General features: G+C 42.3%; 1 protein-coding gene and 1 long non-coding RNA gene across 5 annotated transcripts in view; one reads left to right on the top strand and one right to left on the bottom strand.

Annotated features, from left to right (window-relative positions):
- Positions 1-15,966, bottom strand: part of LOC123517434 (uncharacterized protein C8orf76 homolog) — a 23,916-nt gene extending 7,950 nt beyond the window's left edge. The window contains exon 1 of one of the 4 annotated variants that reach the window (XM_045277479.1): positions 15,701-15,966. In XM_045277479.1, the coding sequence (XP_045133414.1) occupies positions 15,701-15,732 (32 nt within the window). In that variant the 5' untranslated portion in view covers positions 15,733-15,966. Of the gene's footprint in view, positions 1-14,131; positions 14,733-14,766; positions 14,920-15,700 lie in introns of those variants that run through there. The other 3 variants (XM_045277475.1, XM_045277477.1, XM_045277476.1) reach the window with 3 other exon arrangements.
- Positions 15,472-21,983, top strand: LOC123517435. Its single transcript, XR_006678466.1, has 3 exons — positions 15,472-15,584; positions 15,963-16,156; positions 21,348-21,983. It is a non-coding gene; the product is annotated as an uncharacterized LOC123517435 (long non-coding RNA).

Here is a 21,983-nt window from a genome sequence, read left to right as displayed (position 1 = left end):
GACGTTCCTCATCCTCTCTTCCCACCACTGAAGAGAGACTTCGAAGAGGGAACTCTCTAGGAACGGGATTTAGAGGGGTTTCTGTCTTAGCTATGAATTCAGGAAGATATGACAGGATAAGATCCTCTCCTCTTGAGGCTATGACCTGAGAAAGGGCATGAAGCTCTCCAACCCTCTTAGCCGTAGCCAGGGCCACCAAAAAGAGGGTCTTCTTAGTCAGATCCCGTAATGAGGCTTGGTGAAGTGGCTCAAATGGAGGACATGTCAGAGCCTTAAGGACCACGTCTACATTCCATGAAGGAGCCCTACAAGGTGGGCGTTGGACTTGCCTTGAACAAGTCTTTATGACCTCGCGGAGAACTGGGTCGGTAGAAAGATCAAAGCCTTTAAGGGCAAACACCCCATTGAGCATGGCCTTGTAGCCTTTAATGGCAGTGACTGACATTCTGCAATCCTGTCTAAGAAAGACCAAAAAATCTGCAATCTTCTGGCTGGTGGGATTAGAGACTGTGTGACCTTCTCTCTTGCACCACTCTCGAAACCTTTTCCACTTGTATTGGTAATTCATAATAGTGGAAGGTCTTTTAGATTTTGCCAGGAATTCCGTAACTCGGGAGGAATAGCCTCTGTGACGAAGGATTCGCTTGACAGTTTCCACGCGTTAGCTGTAGCATGGGGAGAGCTTGATGGAATTTGCGAACATGAGGCTGGCGAAGTAGATCTCTGCGCTGCGGAGGCGCCTGGGAGTGTCTACTGAGGCCTGTATGAGGTCTGGGAACCATTCCTCTGTGGCCAAAACGGAGCAATCAGAATAAGGTTTGTTTGACGTGCCATTCTCAGCTTGTTGAGCACCTTCCTGATCAACGGGAAAGGTGGGAAGGCATAAAGATCTTGATGATCCCAATTGTACAGAAAGGCGTCTGTGGCTACTGCCATTGGATCCCGAAACGGGAGATGAAGTTTGGTAGCCTGAAGTTGAGCCTCGTTGCAAACAGGTCCACCGTGGGATAATTCCAAAGCCTCCACAGGAGATTGCAAACCTCCTGGTGGAGAGTCCACTCTGTGGAGATGATCTGATCCTGTCTGCTGAGGCAATCCGCTAAGACGTTTGCCGAGCCCTTCACGAATTGGGTGAGGATCCGGACGGCATGATCCTCCGCCCACTGTAGGATTGCTTGAGCCTCGGCATTGAGGCTTCCTGAATGAGTCCCGCCTTCTTTTGCCAGATACGACAGGGCCGTGGCATTGTCGGAGAACACTGCCACCGTCTGTCCTCGGACATGTTCCTTGAAGTGCAGAAGGCCGAGACGTATAGCTTTGAGTTCTAGAAGGTTGATGTGTAAGGAGAGCTCTTGAGTGGCCCACACCGCTCACTGAATCGTGTAGAATCGACGCTCCCCAGCCGACGGTGGAAGCATCTGTGTACAGACAAACATCCGGGGAAGCTAACTGAAGGGACTGTCCCAACCAAAGATTGTGGTCCAGTGTCCACCACTGAAGATCGTCCAGGATTTCAAATCCCAAGGAACTGGAAGGTTGTCTCCGTCGGACTGGCGATCCCAGAATTGGGAAAGGCGAAATTGAAGGCTGCGCATCCTCCGTCTTGCCCCAGGAATTAGATGCAGCAGAGAGGACATGTGGCCTAGGAGGGCTAACCAAGCCTTTGCTGGAGGGACTGAACACTTAGAAAAGTCTTGATTTGATGTTGTAGATTCTCTAGGCGTTTCTGTGTCGGGAAAACCTTCAAAAGAGGAGAGCGAATCTCCATCCCCAAATAAATCCTTGTCTGGGAGGGTGAAAGCGATGACTTTTCCCAGTTTACCTGGATTCCCAGTGATGCACACAGACGGAGGAGGTAACTGGTTGCCTCGAGTGCCGTCTGTTCGAGTGAGCTAACAGCAGCCAGTCGTCTAAGTAACGGAGGAGGCGAACTCCTGTTGATGTGAAGCCGCTGAAACTGGACCCATCATCCTGGTAAAAACTTGAGGGGCCGTGGAGAGGCCAAAGCAAAGAACCCTGAACTGGAAGTGACGCCCTCTCCATATAAAGCGGAGAAACTTTCGGCTGTCTGGATGGACTGGGATCTGAAAATAAGCATCCCGGAGATCGATGGCAGTCATCCAGTCGTGTCTGTGGATGGCGGACATAACCGTCCTCACTGTTTCCATCCTGAAGGGAGTGGTAGTCACATAACGATTCAGCGTGGATAAATCGAGGATTGGGCGAAAGCCTCCTGTATTCTTGGGCACCACAAATAGGTGACTGTAAAACCTGGTTTTGCAGACGTCTCCTCTATTGCTCCCTTTGTCAAGAGACGTTGGACCTCGGATTCTAGTGCCTTGCCCTTCTCGGAACCTGGAGTGTAAGAACGAAACTCCAAAGGTGCCGAGGTGACTGGGGAAGAGATGTGAAGGGATCTTGTAACCTTCGAAGGATGGAGAGAACCCATGCCTCTGCACCAATTGCCATCCAACTGTCTAGATTCTTGGCCAGACAACCTCCTACTGGAACTTGGGAAGGCGGCCAATCTACTTCGAAAAACTTTCCCATTTTCTTAGGACGAGAAGCAGAAGGAAGACTAGAGGAAGACCTCTGATGTTTCGGCGCTCTTGAACGAGAGGCCGGGTCTATGCGCCATGTGGAAAGCGAAATCCGGTGAGAAGTATCACCAGTGGGCGCCGGGCGGGAACCACAATCCACTAGTGGTGTGCCAGTAGCTGGCCTTGGCTTAACCAGTGCCCGAGCTGCAGTTTGCTGGAAAGAAATGGAAGCAGCCTTATCTGCCACCCGAAGAGCTTCCTTAACCTTGTCCTCATCGAAGAGGAAGGCCGAGTCAATAGCTGACTTCCTGAGATCAACCTTGGTAGCAGTCTTAAAAACAGGGGAAGGTGAGAGAGAATCGCCTCCTGTCTCATGGCCTTGACATTAGTTAGAGTGAAAGCCGAATCTTGAGCTGTATCCACCATGGCAAACTGAATGGTGCGGAACAGTTGGTCAGCTAAGAGCTTCTCCTCCTGATCTGGTTGTAAAGAGGAAACCAGTCTGTAAAAGGCGCCAATAGCCCAAAACAGAAAATTCTGTGCCTCACGTTGGCGTGCTAAGATACCTTCCAGGCGAGACATATCTGCATGCTGTACCACCACCTGTGGTCTTTACCCTTAGTGGTGAGGGCGAGGCTAAGTCTGTGTTGAGTTTGGCTGCTTTCCCAGCAAACTCGTGTCCACTGACCCCATAGATCCTCCTGTACCGGCCGGAAGGGTAGCGAGCAAGTGATGGCCGGGAGCCTTCATTAGCACAACGAAGAGCTTTGGTGGCGGCCTGTAGAGAAAAGTCCATTGGCTGTGCCCTAGTGAAGCGGATGCGTTTATCCTCCACCATCCTGACTTCCCTGGGGCACTGGGCGATGAGATCCTTCCGCATATCCAAGAGCCTCCGGAAAACACTGGGCAATATATTCCATCATGGATTGAAAGATCGGAGGGGAAACAGGCTCTCTGTTAACCCTTGTGTCAGCTTCCTCCTCAGAAGAATCTAGGCCGCGATCTTCAAAGTATCCAGAAGAGGGAACTCCTGGCAACCCTGGATCTCCTGATGGACCTCGGGTTCTAGTATGCAGAGAAGATACTGGATCCTGAAGTGATCCTAGAACAGATCCTGTTGCCTCAGGGTGAGGGGCAACAGGGTGAAACTGTTCATGGTGGAAAGAGGCATAGGAGGTGGCATCTGTACCTGGCGCTCCTGTGTGCCTTGTGGACCGAGAAGGGGCGGGAAGCATGGCATGGATCACACCCTTCTCAAGCTGTGTGGGCTTGACCGAGTCCTCAGTCAAAGCGCCCTGGTGTTGCACAGCTGGACCCTCACCCAGGGTCTGTGGGCGGAGGCGTTGTACTGGACACACACGCCTGTTCCTGCCCTGACCCCGTCCTGAAGGAGATCCTACATGTGAAGGATCCAAATCTCCCCCACCTCAGGACGGGATCGCTTGATCCTCCATGGATGATCCTTAGGGGTCCTAGAGCGTTTCCCCCATGGATCCAGCGGAGGGACAGCCTGATCTAATCCTAACTCATCCTCGGGCCTCTCCTGCTCCCGGTTACCCCCGCCGGCACGTCAGCTAGGAGTGACTTCACACTCTGCCTTGCGCTGAGGCCGGGAGGGGGGTTGGTAGCGGACTGCACCGCACCTTGAACCGAGAGCGAGGGGGCAGCTGTAAGAGAGGCGGTATTAGGAGCTAACCTGCCCTCTACTTCCTTAGACACCATAGCTGAAACCATATCAGGGAAGGAAACATATTTACTGCCTTCCTGAAACCCGAGGAAAGCAGCCAACTCCTTGAAAAAACTTGACTTATCCCAAGGAGACACTTTGGATCCCGGAATCTGAGAAATCGAATCCTCAGGCCCCACTGATCCAGGTACCGAATCCCTGTCTGATCCTGAAGCCGTGGGAGACAGGACCGCGCCACGAGAATCAGAACATTTGGCAAAAGCTCCTGACACTGGCCTGAAGGGTTAGAGACTTTCTTCCTAGCTTTATAGTCTCACCTCTTCTGTAAAGTCTGTTGGTACTTACGGGAACTGAGCATCCGCCTGGGACTCCACTCAGCACACTCCCGACATCTGTTGTTTACATCACAGAAACCCTCACGGCAGACAATATATACAGAGTGTGGATTGTTGTGGGCACTCCCAAGCACTCTCCTGCATCCAGATGAAGCACAGACTCTCCTGACAACATGTGAGGCCGAGGAAAAAGGTGAAGAGCCCAGCGGTGAGCCGGTGGCATGGCGGGTTGAGTCCTGGCCGCCGCCAACACTGCAGTCACCGCCACGAACAAACTTGTCGTCGCCTTAAGAAGGAGAAGGCGACGACAAGCCCTCCTGAACTTCCTGATGGCCAGCCATAATGCAAACAGGTCCTCGTAGAGGAAACAGCTGGGCAAAAAGTGTTCCAGAGCACTGTAACTGAGTCCGCACGCAAGTGCGTCTCAAGAAAGAATGACGTGGCTGGCTGAGGGAGACGGTGTTGCCGTAAGTTACCAGGGGTTACCAGGGTGGAATAAGACGAAAGCTTTGAATGTGGAATAGACGGCTGGGTAATAGGGAGCATTGTAAATGCTAATATATAAGAAGCAGTTTGTATGTGAAACAAATGATATCCATTATAGCAGGCAATAGAGGAGTGGAAACATAAATTTAATATCGTGGTGATAGACAACACGCAAGCTAAAAGGGTCACAAGAAGAAGAAGCAGCAGCCTAGTCGCTGTGAGTCTCTGCCTCATCTGTGGCCGATCTCATCTCTGCTTTATTTTTTAGTATTCCATGTAAGATTTCACTTTATGCATTACAAAACAATCCTTTCTTGGGGGCAAGGTTTGTAAAAAGCTGATAGAAATGTCGTTTTGTGAACATAAATGCATATATAAGACAGTAACACCACCTCTAGAGGTGGTGTTCCCAGCAACCTCAGAGCAAAATGATAACAACCTCGTTCGTCACTGTCCCTCCAAGCGTTCATGGATGCCATTTCGTGGCAGGAGGTTGCTCTGATGTTAAAGAATCTTGGATCCAGCTCCAGGAACGCTAGAGACATAGGAGGGGAGCCAGCCAATCACAGCGAAGCTGCCGAGTTCGGTCCCTCACCTGGCAAATTCAAACCCAGAAAATTCGCTAAAACAGATGTGGTTGTACGTTATGCGGACTTTTTGGTCTAACTTTATATAGTACGTTAAACTGGAAATTCATTAGACGAACGTTCGTTAAGCGGAGTATTACTGTATTTTCATGTCTGTAGTGGTGACTTTCAATGTGCTGGAACACATCTATTAATACAATGATATAATGGGTTCGGTATATGGTAATTTCGATTTGCGGTAAGGTTTTCAGGAACGCATATGTACAGGCAACCCCCACTTAACGAATGTTCACACGGTGAAATTTCGCTACAATGAACGTTTCCTTTTACTACCATCTGCTTGTATAATGAACCCCAAACTCGCTTTAACAAAATTTTATCCAGGTAATTTTCTTCTAAGTTTGAAAGCCCTGGTGTATCACCCATGCCGACAGGCTTTTGAATACACCAGCACCTCTCGTGGACAAAACGCGCACCACTCACTCCCCTACCCTTCCCCACTCTTAGTTCAAAAAGAAAAACAGGGTCCAGCACCAGCTCGTCATCTCATGCTCAACATGCTACCAAAATGCCCTGCAACCAGTCCTGCAATGTCGCTTAGTGTTGCTAAGAAGAAAAGGAAGTCTCTTACTCTCGAAGTGAAGCTAGATATTATTCACAGACACGAGAGGTGAGAAAACTAATGTATTGCTCGCGACCATCTTGACTCCATCTACTGTCTCTACTATTTTCAAGTCAGCAGACTCTATTAATTAAGAAGGCTGGTGAGGCCGTATCTTCCTTGCAAGCTAAACAAACCACCTGAATTCGTGACTCTGCAATGGATAAAATGGAAAGCCTTTTGGAAATGTCGTACATAAGTTTTGTATGCGGTACAATGATGCGCCCTTTATTTACATTCCACAGGTTGCCAGCTAGCGTCTTTCTTGCTCCATTCTCCCTCCCTTAATAAATGTAAAATCATCAACATTATAAAGTTACTTACATACATACATTAGTGTACATTATAATGACTTAGTCTTAAATTAAACTGCTTAACCCCTTCGCGCTGGATGTTAAAAAAGCCCGCCTGTATGATATACGGGTGGTAGTGCCACCAGCGGGAAACTCATGCAAGCTTGTCATACTTGTCGTCTTTGTGTATTATGCTGCTATTTTTTAGTAACTATATCGCCTTCGAAGAGGAAAGTGGACGCTTCTCTCTTAGAAAAAGAGAGAGAGAGAGAGAGAGAGAGAGAGAGAGAGAGAGAGAGAGAGAGACATTTGCTAATATTTTAGACACAAGTGGGACGCATGTAGCTTATCTTTCGAGAGGAAGAGGGGAGGAGGAAGGAAAGGGAAACAAAGGGAGAGAGAGAGAGAGAGAGAGAGAGAGAGAGAGAGAGAGAGAGAGAGAGAGAGAGATTAGAAAATTTGTTGTGTTGTGTGTGTGTGTGTGTGTGTGTGTGTGTGTGTGTGTGTGTGTGTGTGTGTGTGTGTGTGTGTGTGTGTGTGTGTGTGTTTTCATGAATGTTACAAGGCGGGACGCATGTAACTTATCTTTCAAGAGGGAGAGGGGAGGAGGAAGGGAGATGGGAGGGAGGAAAGGAGATGGGGAGGGAGAGAGAGAGAGAGAGAGAGAGAGAGAGAGAGAGAGAGAGAGAGAGAGAGAGAGAGAGAGAGAGAGAGAGAGAGAGAGAGAGAGAGAGAGAGAGAGAGAACAGTCTATGCCATTGGATAATTTTAGACACAAGATTGGTGGAGGAGCACTAGGATTTCAAGGACAGCATACGGTGTGTGTAGTTGGTATCCAACACACTATACGGGACAACTGAACTGAAGAAAGCTCGGAAAAGAAATATGACGTCTACGTAGGCGTCACCGTATATGCTACTGGGGCTTCATGATGCCCACATAGGCATCACCGTATTGAAGGGGTTAAATGTTTAACTTCATAATTTTTACTTTCATCAAACCTTTTACTGTACTGTGAGGCACTCTCGCTTTGTTTACTCTCAATGGAAGTTCAAGTCAGGGGTCAAACTTGTTATAATTGATTCGCTTAACGAACATTCGCACAACAAACGTTTTTTTTAAGAACGTAACCTGTTCGTTAAGTGGGGATTGCCTGTACCGTATAACAAGGACTTACTGTATTCTGTTTTCCTTGAAGTAATGAGAGATACGGCAACGTAGCACAGATTTATCAGCCTCACTCTGTGGGTCTGTATAATTTATTCACTATAGCTTAGTAATGCCCTACCATGGTTGGCACACTACACACTAAGGGCATTTTACGGCAGTTTTATGTTCTATCCACACAATTCCTTATCTGTTGAGACTAGACATGTTTATCCTCAACAATATGATTAGGACTATACAAGGTGTAGTATTCATGAAAGAACCAGAGCCTTGTCCATCTATTAAATATCATAGCCCAATGGGGAAAAATGATCATGTGGTTTTGGAAGATGAATCAGAGGATTGAGAAATATCACAAACAAGAAAGATTAAATCATGCCAAGACAAATTTTGAAGGAATAAGTACTTAGGTAGCATTAATTAGAAAGAAACCATGCAGGACAAAAAAGTACTAGAGAAGTATAAATTATTCCTAAATAAGTAAAATGAGGAGGTAAAGAGGTGTGTTCCCGTATATTAAGTTAAAGGGAGCAAATACACGTGGTATAATGCTATGTGTACAAAACCTAAGAGCAAAGATGTAGCTTGGAAGAAATCAAGGAAGCAGCAAAATGAAGAAAATAGGAAGCAATATAAAGGGATATGAAATGAAAATATTAGAATAAGAGGAAAAAAGGAGAGCAAATTTGAAAGGGATATAATAAAGAAATGTGAAAAGGAACCCAAGCTTTTTTACAAGTAGCTATATAAATAGAAAGATAACAAACAGAGAGACCATCACTAATTTACTTAAGAGAAATAGGATATATGAAACTGGAAAAAATTAGTGAAATCATGACTAAGCTTCAGATCTGTATTTGATTAATATAGAAAGAGATTTCATAGAACCAAGCAACAAAGTGACGCAAGAAGGGTTAAGAGACATTATGGTGCATAAACAGAAAATTAGCAAATTATTAGAAAAGGTGGATGTTAGAAAAGCAATGGGGCCAAATGGAGAGTCAAGATGGACACTGAGAGAATGTAGAGGACAGCTGGTGGAACCAGTTTGGGATGTGATCAACAGCTCTTTGATGGAAGGGCAAGTACTGAGGGAATGGAAAAGAGTAAATATAGTCCCTATTTACAAAGGAGGAAAAAGGCAATCCCTCAATTATAGACCAGTGTCACTGACTAGTGTTGTGGGAAAGATCTGTGAAACTAATTAAAGAAAAATGGTTAGAATATCTGGTGGGAAATGAAAAAATAAATACCTCCTAATTTGGTTTTAGAAAAGGAAGATCATGCATAACAAATTTAATAAGCTTTTATACAAAAATGATAAATGAAGTACAAGGCAGAGATGGATAGGTTGACACTGTGTATTTAGATATTAAAGTGGCTTTTGACAGTACTGGCCACATAGAAGACTATGGAAAATAGAACACATTGGAAGAATACAGGGAAGTATCTTAAACTGGATGACAGACTACTTAACAGAAAGGGCCATGAGGACAATGATAAGAGACACCCCAGCAAGTTGGAGCACAGGTAGTGGTGTACTACAGGGTTCAATGCTGACACCCATTATGCTCCAAGTATACATCAATTATATACAAAAGCGCATGAGTTGCTACATATAAATTTCCTTACAGACAACGCAAAACTTTTGGGAGTAACAAGGAACAACGATAACTGTATGGAATTGCATAAAGATATTGATAAGATCTGGGAATGGAGCCAAAAGTGAAAATTAGAATTTAATACCAGGAAACTGTTCCAGAACTAAAACGTCTCAATTATGAAGAAAGACTCAGGAAGCTGAAGCTACCAACACTAGCTTACAGAAGGGCATGCGGGGATATGATTGAAACTTTCAAGATTCTTACCAGAAAATATGATGAAATATGTTGCAAAGGATTACTGAAATGTAATGAAGTTAGAACAAGTAGAAGAAATTCACTGAAGTTTTTCAAGCCAAGATCCAGATTAAATGTAAGGGAATATCCATGTAGGGTAGTAAATTCTTGGAATCTTTTGCCTGAATGAGTAGTTTCAGTAACTTCAGTAAAGAAATTTGAGGCAAAATTAGATAAATTCTGGGTGAATCAAAATTTATATTATGACTTTAAAGCACATGAGATCCACCACACACTACCAAAATACAGAAATAAAGAATAGGAGCTACAGGCGTAAGCCTCTTCCAGGAGGTCAACTGTAAAAAATTATAAGAAAATGCCATGTGATGGAAATGGATAAAAGTAATGGAATGCCTACATAAGAATAAAATGGGAGTAGACGTTAACTATAATAAAAAGGAGGGAAAAGAAAGACTTGGGAGAGATTATACAAGACACCCTGACTCCAGAAACACACTTAAATGGGTTATTTGCTTCAACATACAAGACACTAACAAATATCAGGGTGGCATTCAATTATATGGATAAGAGTACGATGAAAAAGATCATAACCACTATGATAGGACCTAGACTAGAATATGCAGCAGTGGTGTGATCATCATACAGGCTGAAAGACATTAGGAAACTAAAAAGAATCCAAAGGACTGCTACAAAGATGGTGCCCAAAATAAAAGATCTTCCTTAAGAAGAAAGACTGAAGGAAATGGAACTACCAATTTTGAAGGATAGACGGGAGAGAGGAGATTTAAAAACTATGTATAAGTTAGTAAAACATATGGAAAAGATAGATAGACAAGACTTGGTATCACTGATAAAGGATGGAGATAGATGAACAAGAGGGCACATGCTGACCTTCATGAAGGCATTTATCATGTATCACCAGCTGTCCTGAAGGTGATTCCCAAGATTTGCCATACCAGTAAAGCATCTTAACATCATGATATTCTAAATCATTTTGCATAATTTGAAAGAAATTACTAGGTTTTTTATCTCGTACTAATTCAAAATCACATAATCTAAACACGCATAAATCAAGAAGTCTCTGTGTGTGTATATATATATATATATATATATATATATATATATATATATATATATATATATATATATATATATATTTTTTTTTTTTTTTTTTTTTTTTTTTTTTACGTAGGGAAGAGGGCCAGCCAAGGGCAAAAATAGAAAGTTAGAAAAAGCCCACTTGAGTGCTGGCTCTCCAAAGAGTACAAAAGTGCCAAAACCGTCAGCCAGAATTAGGGGAGCAAATGCCTCGATACCTCCCTCTTAAAAGAAGACAAGTTGTAGGAATTTGGAAATACAGATGCAGGGAGGAGTTCCAGAGTTTACCAGTGAAAGGGATGAATGATTGAGCGTACTGGTTAACTCTTGCATTAGAGAGTTGGACAGAATAGGGATGAGAGGAAGAAGAAAGCCTTGTGCAGCGTGGCCGCAGGAGGAGGGAGGCATGCAGTTAGCAAGATCAGTAGAACAGTTACCATGAAAATAGCGATAAAATATAGAAAGGGATGCAACATTTCGGCGGTGAGAAAGAGACTGAAGACAGTTAGTCAGAGGAGGGAGTTGATGAGACGAAGAGCTTTCGATTCCACCCTATCAAGCAAAGCTGTGTGACTGGAACCCCCAAACATGCGAAGAGTACTCCATACAGGGACGGATAAGGCCCTTATACAGAGTAAGCAGTTGGAGGGCGAGAAAAACTGGCGGAGACGCCTCAGAACACCTAACTTCATAGAAGCTGTTTTAGCAAGAGATGAGATGTGAAGTTTCCAGTTAAGATTATGAGCAAAGGACAGACCGAGGATATTCATTGTGGAAGAGGAAGACAGTTGAGTGTCATTGAAGAAGAGGGGATAGTTGTCTGGAAGGTTGTGTCGAGTTGATAGATGGAGGAATTGAGTTTTTGAGGCATTGAAAACTACTAGATTTTCTCTGCACCAATCGGAAATTTTAGAAAGATCGGAAGTCAGGCGTTCCGTGGCGTCCCCGCGTGATCTGTTAATTTCCTGAAGGGTTGGACGTCTCTGAAAGAACGTGGAAAGATGTAGGATGGTATCATCAGCGTAGGAGTGGATAGGGCAAGAAGTTTGGTTAAGAAGGTCATTAATGAATAATAGAAAGAGAGTGGGTGACAGGACAGAACCCTGAGGAACACCACTATTAATAGGTTTAGGAGAAGAACAGTAGCCGTCTACCACAGCAGCAATAGAGCGGTCGGAAAGGAAACTTGAGATAAAGTTGCAGAGAGAAGGATAGAAGCCGTAAGAGGGCAGTTTTGAAATCAAAGCTTTATGCCAGACTCTATCAAAAGCTTTTGATATGTCTAACGCAACAGCAAAAGTTTCACCGAAATCTCTAAAAGAGGATGACCAAGACTCAGTAAGGAAAGCCAGAAGATCACCAGTAGAGCGACCTTGACGGAAGCCATATTGACGATCAGACAAAAGATTGTGAAGTGACAAATGTTTGAGAATCTTCCTATTCAGGATAGATTCAAAAACTTTAGACAAGCAAGAGATTAAAGCTATAGGACGGTAGTTTGAGGTGTTAGAACGGTCACCCTTTTTAGGAACAGGCTGAATGTAGGCGAACTTCCAGCAGGAAGGAAAGGTAGAAGTCGATAGACAAAGTTGGAAGAGTTTGGCCAGGCAAGGTGCAAGCACAGAAGCACAGTTTTTGAGAACAATAGGAGGGTTTAGGCCAGCAAGGGCATGGAAAACATCATTATGAAGAATTTTGATTGTAGACATGAAATAGTCAGAGGGAGGAGGAGAGGGAGGGACAAGCCCAGAATCATCCAAGGTGGAGTTGTGAGCAAAGGTTTGAGAAAAGAGTTCAGCTTTAGAGACAGAAGAGATGGCAGTGGTGCAATCAGGATGAAATAAAGAAGGGAAAGATGAAGAAGAAGTTATTTGAGATGTTTTTGGCTAGATGCCAGAAGTCACGAGGAGAGTTTGAGTTTGAAAGATTTTGACATTTCCTATTTATGAAAGAGTGTTTGGCAAGTTGAAGAACAGACTTGGCATGATTCCGGGCAGAGATATAAAGTGCATGAGATTCAGGAGATGGAAAGCTCAAGTATCTTTTGTGGGCAACCTCTCTATCATGTATAGCACGAGAACAGGATGAGTTAAACCAAGGTTTAGAAGGTTTAGGTTGAGAAAAAGAATGAGGAATGTACGCCTCCATGCCAGATACTAACACCTCTGTTATATATATATATATATATATATATATATATATATATATATATATATATATATATATATATATACACAATGGAACCTCTAACAGTATCCAATTTAGATCAATAATCATACTTACTTTAGGTGATTTTCACATGCGATCCCTTCAAGAACATATCCTTTGTATAAAGCGAGAAATTGCTATACTTTTTAAATAACAATTAACTTTTATTTCAGCATTGAGTGTTTAAAAAAAAAACTGGTTTAAATATTTATTTATTTTTATTTATTTATTTATTTTTTTTGCATTATTAAAAGAGAATGTTACCCAAAAGGAGAAAGGGGGGATAGAGGGGTGTTAAGGATCTCACAGACAAACCGCTCTCAGTAACAGACACCACCTCATCCCCCATGTGTTCATTATCGTGAGGCACCACTGTACTTTTGAAAATCAACACAATGTGCCAGGAACAGAGTTAGGTTAGTGTAGGGTAGGATAGATTAGGTTTGAGTAAGTTTGGTTTGGTTTTGTAGGTGGGGAAAACCAAACTAGCACAAAGTTTGCATTTCTTTAAAAAGACTGGTAATTATTTATGACACGTCAGTGTATCCCCCCAACCCCTCACTTAATATTCTGAAATCTTCTAAAATAACCTATCCTAGCCAGGGGGTGCACCTCCCCAGACCTCCAGTAGGACATTAACCTAACCAAACATACTTAACCTAACCTAACGAAACACCTAAAAAATAACACAGCTGGACTTAGAAAATTTTTAATTTCTGCCACACTCCCAAGTGCTATTACAGACATATATACTATTCGCTTGCCACATAATCTCTCGATAAATCTTACCAATAACACAGGTCTCTTGAAGTATTTTCAAATACCCCCTTCTCCCTCAGCAAGCTTGGGGGGTACATAAGGAATTTGGGGTTTTGGGCAGGATGGAGACAAATTTAGCAAAATTTGCCCCGTAAAAAAGTCTATTGATCCCCTAAGCTTAAACTATCTGGGGACTGTGTCCCCCAGATCTTCCTACAGTCTTTATCTTAACCTAAATGTCTTTTAGCATGGGGGCTGCACCCATCCCCAGACTACCTGGGGGCACAGCCATCCAGCTCCCCAACCTACAGTCTTTACCCTAACCTAACCTAAACGTCTTCTAGTAGCTTTGTTAGAAGGTGCTATTGGTAAGAATTAGGCAGCTGTATTATAAAGATCTACCAGTAAATGTCTATAATACAGCCTCATCAGATACAAGCACGTAACTCACATATCATGTGAAAACGGTCGTTGGTCTTGCTGGATAGGTTATTAAAGAAGAATTCGGAACATTAAGTGGTGCGTGGTGGGAGGGGATAAAAGGAAAGCGGTCGTATTAGCCTATAAGAAATTACCATTGATCAAGTCTTAGGATATAAACAACCACGTTTGGGTGTATAGAAGATAAATGACATATTCAAACTTTCCTTTGATGCATTTTTTTTTTTTTTTTTTTGATAGTAAGGGTTTGTCTCCAGTAATGCCGTAAATTTTTATCCAAATCACAATTAGCGGTTTCAGCTCTCCGAAAATGTATACAGACTTTAGAGTTGAATGATCTCCCCTACAAAGAACAAATAACTGGAGCAGTTCACTGTTCAAGTGATAAGGTTGTCAGTGTAACAAAGTATTCTGGCAAGAGCTTGAACACAGACAAAAATTACGTGTCACAAATCACCCCTAACACATCCACCAAGCTGTTGAGATTTCCTGGGAGACACCAACTCATATTGCTCCGTCAGTAATTATAAAAGGTACAGTGAGGAAAGGAAGGCTAGTTAGTTTTGGCGCGTTATCTAATTGTCAACAACGAATAGTTTTCCCTGGGCCAATGCAGTGGCCTTTCTGACGCTTTGACAGACTTACCTATAAAAACATTTGAATATCGCTAGCAATCCACAACTGTAGGACTACGAAGTTCTGCCTCAAATAAGCGAATGATCCCCTTTTTTTTCGGCGCCCTTTAGCCGCTAGACTGTACACGGCGGCGTACACCGCTAATACTACTCTCGGCGTTGTTCTTGGAAAAAGAGACGAAATGCAAATTGGGATTTGAGTTTGAGTTCAAGTGGTGCTCGGTTTATTTGGTTCTCGGGTTTAAGTCAGCAATACTAGGTTTACTCAGTTTAAATCTTCTTTTAATCTATTTCGCTTTGTATCGCTTGTAGGCTATCACGTCTTATATGCTCTATCACCTTATGGATATATTATATTCTACTTTTTGTTTTGTGTGCTCTGTTATTCTGTCTATGCTAACATTAACTATTAGTAGTATATTTCATAACTGAAAAGATTGTGAATGGTAAGACAACCTATCACGAGTTGTCTCTCTCCATCCACATGTTAACTGTTAAAGTTAAACCCTCAACCCAACCTTTTCTAGTTAGCAAGCATTTCTCTTATCTACCCTATCATATGCCTTCTCTATGTCTAGAAAACCTAAGTATAATATATAACCATCCTTTTTTCTCTCAATCACTTAATTCACTTCCGATTCTTTGAGTGTCTGGAGCATCATGTCTAAAGAGGTTGTCTTTGATCATGTCTCAAGATCAAGAGACGTCCCTTGGGGAGGGATGGGGGGGGGGCAAACAGGAACGTGCCGCCGCCGCCACAAACTACATGCCGTCCTGCGGTGTTCTTTCTGTTCCAGCAGTCGCGAGGGCTTGATGTGCGCAAAAGTGGTGAGTAGTTTTTGTATTGAGTAGATCTTATGTTTAGGAAATATGTTAATGTGTCTAATATCTAACGGTGTATCCCATGAAGCTGTTATGTTATAGAGAGGGATGATTGTACTCACTCGTTTGTGATACCGATCCGGGGCGATCCCATACACCCTCACATGCTCGAGTCTAAATATAGTAGAGATGTGGAGCATATGCTTTTGCACATGGCATTGATCCTCATCTTCCTGACGTCGCCCGTTGGGTTTTATGTTGAATGTGTTCAGTGAGCACAGAGCTGGGTGCAAGACTCTAGCTAGCTAGCCAGCGTACTGACCAGACAGACGTCGGTTCCGAGCAGCTCCGTGCCGACTAGCAATAACATTCCCTCACCCACAGAACTCAAACATCACCACCACCAGAGCAGACAGTAACAACTACAGACAAGCTGGATGACGCTGTGGAGGTGATGCCTATGGTAAAAACAGCGGTCCAGCCGGGCTCCAACCCCGTATGCGCCGGCTCCACCTCCTCAGGTGACCACATGGACGACTCCACCACGGTCATCAAGCGTACCAGAACACCATCACCTGGTAAGACACACAAATCTGTCAAATCCACAAAGCCTGCTATGGATTGTGCAACCCGCTCCTACGCTTGTGTGACCACCGCTACCCCTCCTTTAGACTTTTACCTACTATATATTTTTTGGGTTTGTAATTACGTGTGTAACTGTTTTTTAGCACCTGTGTGTTCTGTTTCATACCATGGCGCCAGCAGGCGATAGAAGATAACAGACCTCTAAGGGTTCTAAGGTAAGCGGTGCTGGTAACACTTATCCATGTGGTACTTATAACAAGTCAGTGGTGGGAGTTGATAGTTCCGTGGCTTGTGATGTTTGTGACCGTTGGTTCCATGCAACGGAATCCTGCACTGGCCTGACTAATGTCCTTATTGGAGAAATTATCAAGGTTAGTGGAAGCAGGATAAGGTATTTTTGTCAAACTTTCAAAGGTAAAAAAATTCCTCCTGCATCTCGTATTGAAAATACCGGAGAAGTACAAGCCCTTAGTGATACAGTAAATAGGTTACTTGGCACAGTTGCTGACTTGAGCAGTCAGATAACTGCTATTGTAATGGAGCTTAAGGAAGTCAGGGATTACCTTACTACTAGCCGAGGAGCCTCTTCCTCACCTCTTGATCCTGCCCAGGTGCATGAAATGGTGTGTGTTGAAACAAGAGAATTACATGAAAGAGAAAAGATGAAGGATAGCATCATTATTCGTGGTATGTCTCTTGACACAGTCCAAGCTGAATTTAACAACAATGTCAAATTTCTTTGTCCGAACTTGGAGTCGATCATTTTGTCTGATATTGTTCCTATTAAACATAATTTAATCTGCGCTAAAATTTTCAATCATCAACATAGGCTCGAGTTGTTATCCCAGAGTAAGAAACTGGCTGGATCCCGTTTTTCCTCTATCTTTATATCTCGAGACCTGACGTTAAAGCAGAGATCTCAACTTAGGGCCAAGAGAATTGGTGGAGGAGTTGGTGATGGTGTGCCTGTGGTCACTAGTGATCCTGGAGCTGCCCAGCCTAATCCTGGGGTTACGGACAGTGTTCCTGTTGGTACTACTGGGAATCCTGGTGCGTCTCAGGGGGCTGTGGCCTCAGGTAGCTGGGCTGTTACTAACAGTCTTCCAGTGGATGGCGGTTCTCCTTCCGCTACCTCTTCTTTCGCTGCTAGCGATGCTACTCCCGGTTTGTCTTTGCCCCCTTCTGTCGATTACACACCGGGGGGGTCAGTCTGACAAAGAGTTGCGAACTACCAGTCGGGAAACTGAAATCCAGTAGTAAGAGGTCTTTTCGTTCTAAATTTTCATTTGTAGTCACTGTCTTCCACTTTTATGTTAGTGAATCTAAATTGTTTGGTGAATAAGGTTAATTGTGTTTGATTTGGGAAGTAGTTTAAGAATTGGTTTGTTTTGTTTGTGTGAAACTTGGTTGAATTCAGATATTTCTAATGCAGTAGTTAGTTTACCTGGATACAAATTTTTTAGGAATGATTCTCCATCTAATGAGAATACATGGTGTTGGGTTATATGTTAGGGAAGACATTAAGGTTGGTCGGTCCTTCTGTGAGCATCCTAATACGGTTGGGGTATTTTTTCCAGATTTTGGGGTAACAGTTTTAGTTGTATATAGGCCTCCAAGTTATTCAAGGTATCTGTCGATTGAGTATGGTAACACTGTTAAGCAGTGTGTTATAGATTATGAAAAGTCATTGGTATCTAGTGATAATTCTAATGGCAAACGCTTTCATTCTTATCTCCGTAGTAAGAAGGTGCAGAGGCCAATCTGTGGGACCATTCTTATCTCCGTAGTTTGAAGGTGCAGAGGCCAACTGCCATTGCGTGAAGATGGGTGGGTTGTAGAACCAGTTGATATGGCAAACCATTTTGTTACCGCATTCTCTGCTGTTTTTAGTGATTCTATCTTGCCAAACCCATTTCCTTTACAACAATATGATAATAAATTCGTTTTCACAGCTGATAGTTTTAACTTTTTAGATATTCAAAATTCTCTTTCTAAGCTTCCATGAACAACTAGTTCAGGTTCTGATGGTATTCCTTCCATATTTCTAAAGAAATGCGCCCTTACGCTTAGCTATCCGCTCCTACTCTTGTTCCAGAAATCACTCATCTATGTCTGTTCCTTCCCGCTGGAAGGATGCTAACGTAATGCCCTTGTTCAAAGGTGTTCACTCAGAACCTTTGAATTATAGGCCTATAAGTTTGACCTCTGCGTGCTGCAAAACTTTTGAAAGAATAGTTGTGTCCCAACTTACTGTGTACTTGGAGGAAAATGACTTGCTTTCTCAGTACCAATTTGGTTTCTGTTCTGGGCGTTCAGTGTCTGATCAACTATTATACACTTATGATTATATAACCCGAGCTTATGATGATGGTTTGTTGGTTGATGCAATATTTTTTTTACTTCCGGAAGGCGTTTGATGTAGTGAACCATACATTATTACTCAGAAAGCTGTCATGTATTGGTGTTGAAGGGCACTTGCTGGGTTGGTTGAGGGACTACTTATTTAATAGAAAGATGAAGGTGGTTGTTCATGGTAGTCAAAGTCAACAAAGGAATGTCTGCAGTGGTGTTCCCCAAGGGTCAGTGATTGGGCCTCTGCTTTTTCTTGTTTATATTAATCATGTGGTTTCTCAATTAAGTTGTAAGTTTTGTCTTTTGCCGATGACTTAAAGTTATACTTAGCTACTGCTCGCTCCAAGTCGGATTACCTGTTATCGCATATGCATCTGCAGAATGACATAAATGTTCTTCACCAAACAAGTGTATCATGGGGTGTTAATGAATTTTTGTCGAAATTTTCTTGATGCCCCAGTTCCTCTACCATATTTTATTGTTGATCAACCTATCAAGAATGTTGACAATTATAAAGATCTTGGAGTTAGAGTAGATATCACTCTCAAGTTTCATCTACATGTTAGGGAGATTACAGGGAAGGCTGGAGGCATTTGTTTCAGTATTCTGAAAGGTACACAGTGTAGATCCCCAGATTTCATGAAGACAGTTTTTATCTCTAACATTCGTCCTATCTTGGATTTTGCTTCTGTGGCTTGGTTTACTGGCTACTCTGATGATATTAAGTTACTGGAAAATGTTCAGAGACGGACCAAGAGAATCACTGGGTTTCATGATTTGTCCTATAATAAATTCCTTACTCAACTCAGTTTATTCCATCAAAGACAGATTGATTAGATCAGACCTGATTATGGTATTTAAAATTCTAAAGGGTTATTGCCCCCATCTAGAACACCTGTTTGTTGTAAATATAGTAAGGAATACTGGGGGTCATTCTCTTAAACAGTTTGTTCCGCGTTACAATACGGACATCTGAGGACATTTCTTTTCTGTGAGAGTAATTGATATTTGGAATTGTTTACCAGAGTATGCAGTGTCTGCCGAATCTGTTGCTGCATTTAAATACATTCTCCACACTGCCTTAGGCCAGATTTTGTTTGATGATTAGTAATCGATCATTTTTCCCTCTATTTCTGGGATCACTAATAGTTGGTTGTGTCGTTGCCTGGGTGTGTCCTTTCGGCGTTGCTTGCTAGTCACCAGCCAAGTAGATAATACTACTGCCACATTTCTAGAGTTTTGATGGTAGATGTACATGCCATTTTAGTGATGCCACATTAGCCAACCAAACTGAAGTCTGCATCAAGAACATCTCCGGAAGTCGTGGTTGGAGGCATCACTTGATTCTAGATGGGGGAAACCCCATCTAGGTAAGATGACTCAGATAACCATCCTAGACGGCAGCCCCACTCAGATTGTTGATGTTTTACGCCTCCCAGACCATGACAAGGACGGACAGACAGTTCTGAACCTGGCCATTCGCCTGAAATTCTGTGGGCTCCTCCCTGAAAGGGTGGCCCTAGGAAACATGGTCTACCATGTTGGGCCCCAAACCCTCCCAGTCCTGCACTGCAACCATTTGGTCTTGTGCATTTTCATTATTAATTTTATTGACGATATTTTGGCGATCAAAAATATTTTAAAAATTATTAAAATTGTAAAACAGACACAAAATATTAGCAAAAGAAACTCATTTTGTTGTGTATGTTTCTCTTTAATTAAATCTGACATCCTTTGATATTAATTCATTAGACATTAGTGGACGAATTCAGAAAAATGAGCTTTCACCTAATCATTTCAATTTAATAGAAAAAAGTTTAGTTTATTCTAAATTTCTAGTGTATTATTATGATCTTGAATAATTAATATGCAACAAATTATACACAATGCACATGATTACAAAACAGAATCGTTACTTTCTTAGTTATGGAAGTTTTACATCCTTAGGTTAACACTAGTAACTCAAAAATTAAACTTGCATTAGAATTAATATACATATATAATTCGAGCTTCCACCTATTCCAGTATGATATCTTGGAAAAGGCTAGCACTAGCACTGTTAATTATAACTCAAATAAGAATATGCTGTTATTTACAATAATGTAAAATGCCTATAAAAAAATATATATATATATATATATATATATATATATATATATATATATATATATATATATATATATATATATATATATATATATATATATATATATATATATATATATATATATATATATATATATATATATATATATATATATATATATATATATATATATATATATATATATATATGTACCAAATCATTTTGCTGGATTCTCAATATCTGAAGTTTGACTTTCTTAGATTATAGTTAAAAAACAAGCTTTTCACCTGTGTGAACTTTGTGTGGGTGGAGGAGCAGCGTCTGACTGAGAGACAGTGAGAATGCGTGGTGACTCATGAAAGACCGTGTGACAGGATGCCGGAGTTCAGCCTATACGCGTTTCATACATGTCCAATTTAGAGGTTGTAGCTTATTACCACAGAAATCAGTACTCTATGACATACGGTAATCACCACGGAAACTTAATACGCCATATTATATTAATTTGGTATCATCAATATCTTATATGGAATATATCACTAAGTAGTAAATTCCTTTTAGGTATCGGAAGTATTAGCATAAAATAAGCCGATACCGATATCACTGATTCCGATACTGATGCATCGGTACATCTCTACTTGCCACCCACATTCACACAACACTTGGCTCTCCAGATCCTATACCCCCACCTGTGCTACCTGTGCTTACACTCCAGCCATGAAATTAGCACCGCTATAACTTCCCAGGAACTCACCTCAACCTTACTTTCACTGTCTGCTGCTAAGAAGGCCACGGGACCAGATGATGTGCCAAACGAGTTTCTTTGATGCCTCCCAGATGCTCTGCTGCAGCTCCTTCTGGATGTCCTCAACAACAGCTGGTTGTTGGGGACGTTCCCTTCAGCGTGGCGTCTTGCCACCACTATTCCTATTCCTAAGCCTGGCAAGGACCCGACAGCGGCCTCCTCTTATAGACCTATTAGCCTCCTGTCTAACATTAGCAAGGTTTTCGAGCATGTCATTCAAAATAGACTAACCTGGTGGTTGGAACCAATTGTATACATATAATTGTAAAAAATGGTGAAAGAATGTCACCACCTTTTTGACATTACAGGTGACTTGGGATTTCTTCAGAACCATGTTTTTGTAATAGTAAAAAAATAAGGTGCTGGAGTTATACTGGACCATAATCTTTTCACTCTATTTTATATTTATGATTTTTTCTTATGGCTTGCTATTATGGACTCGGACCTCAAAATTGTCCTTAATTCATGTAATGTCTGTCTCATTTAATATGAAGAATTTGATTTATTACCAAAAAGAAAGGTAAGATAAATTTATACAGAGATACCAGCAGCTCATTTTCCAGATGAAACTATTTTT

Source organism: Portunus trituberculatus, chromosome 42 (genome assembly GCF_017591435.1).
Source record: "Portunus trituberculatus isolate SZX2019 chromosome 42, ASM1759143v1, whole genome shotgun sequence".
NCBI lineage: Eukaryota > Metazoa > Arthropoda > Malacostraca > Decapoda > Portunidae > Portunus > Portunus trituberculatus.
This window is presented reverse-complemented; position numbering and strand designations above follow the sequence as displayed.